This window comes from Athene cunicularia (genome assembly GCF_003259725.1).
Source record: "Athene cunicularia isolate RWA chromosome 8 unlocalized genomic scaffold, athCun1 chr8_part1, whole genome shotgun sequence".
NCBI classification, from domain to species: Eukaryota; Metazoa; Chordata; class Aves; order Strigiformes; family Strigidae; genus Athene; species Athene cunicularia.
Genome location: NW_020799109.1, coordinates 19,305,331 through 19,312,679, shown reverse-complemented (window position 1 = coordinate 19,312,679; position 7,349 = coordinate 19,305,331). Strand labels below are relative to the sequence as shown.

The 7,349-nt window shown below is 34.8% G+C and overlaps 1 protein-coding gene across 1 annotated transcript in view; it reads right to left on the bottom strand.

Annotated features, from left to right (window-relative positions):
• Positions 1 to 7,349, bottom strand: part of ABCD3 (ATP binding cassette subfamily D member 3) — a 32,362-nt gene continuing 25,013 nt past the window's right edge. The window contains exons 16-23 of the mRNA XM_026853821.1: positions 6,902 to 6,965; positions 6,440 to 6,517; positions 6,280 to 6,345; positions 6,088 to 6,177; positions 5,744 to 5,863; positions 5,263 to 5,367; positions 3,862 to 3,918; positions 1 to 3,102 (exon numbers count right to left, since the gene is read on the bottom strand). Coding sequence (XP_026709622.1) covers positions 3,025 to 3,102; positions 3,862 to 3,918; positions 5,263 to 5,367; positions 5,744 to 5,863; positions 6,088 to 6,177; positions 6,280 to 6,345; positions 6,440 to 6,517; positions 6,902 to 6,965 — 658 coding nt within the window. The 3' untranslated portion in view covers positions 1 to 3,024. The remainder of the gene's footprint in view (positions 3,103 to 3,861; positions 3,919 to 5,262; positions 5,368 to 5,743; positions 5,864 to 6,087; positions 6,178 to 6,279; positions 6,346 to 6,439; positions 6,518 to 6,901; positions 6,966 to 7,349) is intronic.

The following is a 7,349-nucleotide window of genomic DNA, read 5'->3' as shown; positions in this document are numbered from 1 at the left end:
TATTATTTTATCTTTAGATTTATTATTATTTCAGAGGCACTTAATGTCTTACATTTATATAGCGCCATTTCCCCCTCCAAAGCACTTTACAGTATTTACATACAGGAATGTTTCCCACCACTGCTGAAATGCAGCCATCTGACTATTACCAGTACCATCTTCAAAGCACCAACAGGTTGAGACTGAAAATATTCATCAGTACTTTGTCTTACTAAGATAGTTCAGAATTCCAATTTACAGACTTCCAACTTGTGCTATTAAAAAGACCCAACAGCTAAAATACAGTATCACAGTGCAATTCTGCAACAGAACTGAGACTTGGATCATTTTAATTAGATTTTTAACAATCTTTCATTAGACCAAGCCTATCTCAAAATACTTCCATGTAAGGCCTTTTAAGAATATAATTCTAAAACATTCTTTTTTTATACTTTCTTTATAAGCCTCTCAGAATCAAGCGCAGAATATTTTTCTTTCCTTCCAGCATATTTAGAAACACTAAATCCTGGCCCTAAGGAGATGCCAGCATCCTCAGTTTCAATGAACCTCATGGCATCTAAAGGCAAAGATATTCCTCCTTTGTTATGGAGCTGGGATTTTTAATTTCAATTTTTAGTTTTTAAAATAAATCTGAGATGACACAAAATTCTGTTATTAACCAACTGACTTGTAAAGTACCTTGGGATTGGTGGCTAGGTTGCTATATAAGTGTGTTGTGTGTGGTTTTGCTTGTCAGTGTTAAAAATACATTAAAATATCCCAAGTTCACTACTCCACTGCAAAGTCTGTCCTAGTCACAAGGATAATAGCAACTTTCTCATTGTAGAGACTTTTTTTTCTTTGTCTCTAAAAGGCTATTAAAACATCACTTCCAAGAGTAGAAGTTGCATTTGTGCAAAAAACCCCCAAACCAAAAACAAACCCACAACAAACTATCCGGCATCCCTATTTTCACGGTTACAATTTAAAAAAAGACTACCACACCTCACATAGAGTATGTTGCTAACTGCTACATTATGGCTGATGTGAGAATCTGAATGACCAGAAAAAAATTAGTAAAATGAGATATCTATTTGTCTTCTAGTGCACCAAGCACAAAAATTTATTCTGGTACCTTATTCTTTTGAGTACACCATGCTTCTGAAAGGCTCTTTGATTTTCACTGATGCATTATTCTATGAATCTACTGTGGTTGCTAGATTTTATACCAAGATACCCATTTGCATTTGAGTACTATGAAAGAGTACTAGTACTGATAGGTATGGGCAAGAACTAGGATATAAGGGAAAAATATTAACAGGCAGCAATTTCAATGTGAAAGATGAGTAATCAAATTGGGTAAAAATTAACAGACAGCAGTGCATCCAAGTACACTTCCATTTTGTAAAAGGTTGGGTTTGTTTTTAATCTAAACCCTTGATAAAAGATGAGCAAAGAACAGATTTACTGCATATTTTATGCATGCCTTCATGTAGTGCATTCCTATATTCTATCTTACATGGAACACTAAAAAACTAGTAGACCTTCACTGCACAACAGGTATTGTAAATTTTTGTTTTAAAGCCTAAGCAGCAATCCAGTTTGAGTTATACCTTCCTATGCCCTGATCAGAAAAATCACCTTGCTACATTCATGTTTGTCAAAGTCACACAGCAACCACAGTAATCATTTTGTATGGAAAAAATGCTTACAGTAAACTATTTTAAGAGTTTGGTTTCCTCAAGGGGATTTGGCAGCTGGAACAAGAAAACAAGCAGAGACTAGAGACCCTTAGCTGACAACGAGAATCGCTGGTGAATACTCTGTATCAGAAATCATGATACCTCATGACAAGTAAGAGAATAAACATGAAGACTGAAAGCGTCATTTTAGGCTTCACAGCCTAGAAGACCAAACAGGAAGTACCATTATCACTTACTTTAAAACTCAGATTGGAAGGACAGCTAAAACCATGAGGAGATCCAATTTTTTGTAGAGGGAGAAAAGGAAGAACTTGGAAAAATCAACTAATGTATTACAGGACTGAACACACAAAGGACCAATAACAGTTTTGCTATTTAACAGATTAACATTTTTGAGTCCATTCTAACCCCTACTGATTTCAAAAGTATAATGACTGGACTAACATTCTTTTCTGTGTTTCTACTTGTGGTAGTCATTCATTTCATCAGAACTGAAAACATGCACAAGATTGTTTGATACAAGGAACATCACTTGTCTTTTCCCTTTTTTTTTTTTTTGGTCAGACCTTTCCTCCCTCAACCTCCTCTGAGCTATTCATTACCATAGTACTTCTCTGACAGAAAAAGGGTGGCTGGAGTGGGGGGTGGATAAAGCTCTTGCTAAACTGAGAAAGAATGGGATTGCTGAGCAGCAGAGAGAATTGCATGGACAGACAGGTGTTAAAGAGAATCCAAAACCCAGCAAAGAACAAGCTTAATTTTTTTTAGCAGAAGGAATTAGTTCTGTCTTTTAAGTTCAGTCCAGCCATCAGCAAGGGTGTATTGGCTTCATCACAAGGCTTGGTCAAGGAAAAGGCTCTTCCATTTAACTGGGTACAGACCTGACGATGGGAAAAATGTCCTGTACCATGTGACATAACTCAGAAATATGCATAGAACAGAGCAAAAATCCAAGACTGCTTCGCAGGAATAAGAGAGGTAGCAACCCTAATTTTAACAGGGCTTTTCACTGAAGGGAAAGAAGGTCTACAAAAGTCAAATCAGCTGATTTCAAATGGTTTGCATCCCAGGATGAATCAGGTTACACTGATTTAAGCCCAATTTAATTTAGGCAGGTTTTTAAACCACAAGAATAAGGACATTCTTAGTACATATCAATAATTAAACCAACATATACACAATTAGCAATATCCTACATAATAGTAAACGCTTAACAGCTTGTTTTGGGTTATCCTAGTTACTTTGTTTAAAGAAACAAGCTGAGTAGTTTTAGTGTACAATGTCTGTCATTCTACACGCTTCCTGTAATCATCAGTCTCTTGTAGCAGTTCAGTTCATGACTTTAAGATCCAAATTCAACTGTGTCTTCAGTTATTTTCTTGAATTCATAGTTTCCTCTGCCGTCCATATGCAAGTAAAACTGAAACAAAAGAACATGTTATCAACCACCTAAAAGTTTCTAGGTCTAGAAATGCCTAAATAAATTATATTTTGAAGTAGTTTTAATGCAAAATCTTAAACTCAGCCAGCTAGAGGGCAAGTCTCTCCCATCTCATGTTTCATTAAATTCAATTGCCTCTAAAAAAATGTTACACTGTGGTAGCTTTTTTTCATATCATCCATCAGTCTGCTAATGGTCACACCTAAACTTAACACTACTGTCTTGGAGTTTGTGACAATATACTTAAGGTACACATTCATCCCTGTGTGTTAATTCACATACATACAGTCTGTCCGCAAAAAAGGTAATAACAAGAGTAAAGTCTTAGTTTGGAAGAAAAGACGACCATGTATTAGAGATGAACTTTTTAAAATGTGTAGATACATTAGGTATCTTGAAAGCAAAAACTCCATGTTGCTTAGTGGATTCTGATTCAAAGGTTTTTTTGAGGTTAAGAAAGACAGCTTAAGTATCTAGTGAGCCTTTCATATTTTTGAGCCTACTTTTACCAGTACATATAAGGATTTCTGATCACTTTCCCCTTCATAAATAGCATCATAAGAATATTTCAAATAGTGCAACTGGATTATGAAAATAAAACATTTTTTAAAAGACAGAACATGAACTATTAGGATGTAAAATGAGAACACCTTGTATTGCAAAGTCAATTTAATAGAAAGTCAAACAACAAAACCCCTACCACCTACAGATACCTTAGCCAAAGCAAAGACTACATACATCATGATGTTTCCAGAGTGACTTTCTGTGGGAGACGGTGAAAAGAGTGATGCCAACCTACATAAAGAAAATACACACAATAAAGCAGTTAATTTTTCTTATGAGTTAGATGCTATTTATTTTTCAGCATGTATCAGCTGAAGAGCTTAAATTTATAAACACAAGCTTCCAGATTCTATTATTAACAGTACACATACATAGCCTTAACACAAGATTTTGCAGTTAAAAACAAAAAAGAAGGGATTTATCTTTCTTAATAGATTTTACCATTCCTTTGCTCCTAATGATTTGGCAAAATGTAGAATGAACCAGGTAAAGGAGTTAAGGTAGGAAGCAGGTAAATCAACAAACCTGGTGACTGGAAGTCTACTTTAACAATAAAAAACGCAAAACCACAAAAGCTATTAATGAATTATAAACTTAAAGGGACAATTTAAAGGTGAATAATCTTAGTTTCCTTGCAACTCAGTTAATTATGCATCCCTAACAGTAGCATCAATCAAAGGACAAAATGGTGATGATAAAACAGGGTAACATTTTTCTTTCAACAAAGACAACTTAACCAGGAATTCTATTTTTCAGTAACATGCATTAACCACTCAGCAACAGTAACTAAAACAAAGGTACAAATGAACATGCAAGTTAATAGAAGAAGTATATGCAAAACAGACATAGAAGACTGTCAGGGTATGGATATTAATGTGGTAACATTAGTTAAAGAAATAATGTCCATTCTTCTCCAGAGTCCTCATCTAGTGTCTATTTACTACTACAAAAGGCTCCTTAAGTTCCAACTTCAAGTTTCAAGCACATATTTCAGTGGATGCACTGCTTTGCTCCATTACCATTCTGAGAACATTACTACTCAATAATTAATGTCATTTCAAGATCATTCTTTCCCAGGCTAGGGGTGTGAAATCGAATCTTACTGATATTTCACATGGCACTATGTAGAATCTGAAATGGTGAGTATAAGAGGGAAAGGAAGAAGAAAACTATTTAATATCATGTTCTCCTAGAGTGCTTGGCTTTTCTATCTCAAAATAGATGGAAATTTTAACTTCCAACCCTTCGCTTCTGTTGCCCTGGCCACAAGAAACCTCTCTAACAAAAGAGTATAGAATTTTAGATTATTTGATCCTCATTTGACATTCTAGAAGTTTATCTGGAAAAGTAAGGTTACTTAGCAGTTAGTAACAGTTCTCTGGTATACAGAGGCCACATACAGTCTTAGGACAATTTAGATGTACAAAACAATTACTGAATTCTAGTGTGTATAAAGGGTTCTTGCATGCCCTTCTAAGCTTTTTTAAAATTATTATTTTTAATCTGCACTAGGTGTAAGGAAGAGTGCACCTTTTTAACATACAGAGATATAATTCTAAAAATAAAAGAACTTACCTTTCGGCAGTGGCTGTAAATGTAGCCTTCTACATCAACACTAACAGCACTGGTGCACTCATCCAGAATTGCAAACTGAGGTTTATGATAGAATAACCTTGCCATCTGAAATGCAAACCAAAAATCTACTGTGGATACAGAACTACAACCAATAATGCAGTGTTAGAAGTTAACTAAGAATTAGGGTCCAAAAGTTTACTGTGATAAGGGAATTTCTTTTAAGTTGGCAACCACTGAAGCCTGAAAATCTGAGCTATATATTATCTTCACTTTTTTTTTTGAAAAACAAGTATTTCAGAACTTCTGTTTATAGAATCAAAGTGTAAGACACGGTAAAGGGTCAACATTTCCTATTAAATTTTAAGTACAATAAACACTGGTTTATGTTGTTTTCTCAGTATTCAGGTATTTCACATTTTGGGGATTTCTCTAATATTTGGTAAACAAAGAACAAACAAGTACTTATGGTTTTGAGACATACTGCCATTCTCTGTTTTTCTCCCCCGCTGAGTACATCCATCCAGTCCTGAACACTATCCCAGCCTCCTTCACGTTCCAAGATTTGACCCAACTGGACATTATCCAAGTACTCCTTCAGCACCTTTTATTGGAACAGGAAAGACAAAGAGACCTTAAGTGAACTTAACAAAAAACGACCGTAAAAGGTTATAAAGGGTTATACTATTACACAGGTGTACTATCAATCCTGATAAATATTAAAAACAAACTAAATGCAGCAGTTTTAATAGCAGTTTCAGTATTTTTAAATCTGAAGCATTACTCATCTTAGGCAAGACAAGGTGTTAATGAACTAATCATTATTACCTGGTCAGAAATCCCTTTCTTTCTCTGATCTTCTAAAGTATCTGGATATATAACTTGATCTCTGAGAGTTCCAAGAGTCATATATGGTCTCTGAGATACAGTTAGGAACAAAAAGGTATGTCAGATATTTCTAAGCACAGTCAAAGTAGGAAGAAAAAGAATAGTATTGTCAATTAAAGTACTCTGCCTCACCTGGGGAACATAAAACAACTTTCCTCTTACAGGTTTTGTTAAACGCCCACCAAACAAAGGCCACAGCTGCAACAAGAAAAAAGTTTAAACTTGACCAAAAAAGGCCCAATTACAACAGTGCTTTGGATTCTCCTCTGTTTATTTTAAAAAGTTCCCTTACCTCACCAAGGACACGAAAAAGTGAGCTTTTCCCACACCCATTTGGCCCACAAATGAGAACATTTGCACCAGATCGAACCTAAAAATGCAAAGCCAACACATTAAAAGGGTAGTAAGAAAGCACTGTTGAAAGCTTCTACAAAGAATAAGACAAGCTGGTATCCTCACAGGCATGTACACAGTACTTTCTGACACTACAATGAGTAATTTCCACCAAAATTTTTTTTTTCCAATTATAGCTGGAAGAAAACACTTTTAACAAAAACATTTTTTTGGAAAATAGCTTATTGCCTTTTTTTTTTTTTTACCTAATATGATTAATTTTGTTCAGATTTAAACACACCATGAGTACCTCTCTGATTTTGTTTGCATTTTTTTATAAATCAGATTACCTCTGAAATTATCATACTCACTTTAAAATTTTATATGAATGTAATTTTCTATGATATTAAAAAAAACTTACCTCAAAGTTAAGATCTTGAATCAAAACATCTCCATTAGGTGTCACCAACGGAACATGATCAAACCTATTTGTATTGCAACATTTAAAAAAAAAAAAAAAAAAAGCAGTTGCCAGTTAACACTGCAAGCTTACTCAGAGATTTAAGGAATATGGCAAGACTTCAGCAGTACTTCATTCAGTACACCAGCCCACTTTCCAACTATTAACAGCTAAGGAATTTCTTGAACCAAAAGTGGGACCTTAGCATTTAACAAACATCTACAGATCTATTTTGTTTTCCTTATCTGTTTTCTGAATCCTTCTAAGCCTTTGGTCTCCAAAACATATTGTGGATATAAACCCACATTTAAGGACACACTTCATTTTAAACCTGCTTGTAGAAGTGTGTTCCATTAGTTCTAGGATACACAACGGATGACTTCTCTGCTCACCTTCCTCCTGCCCTTTT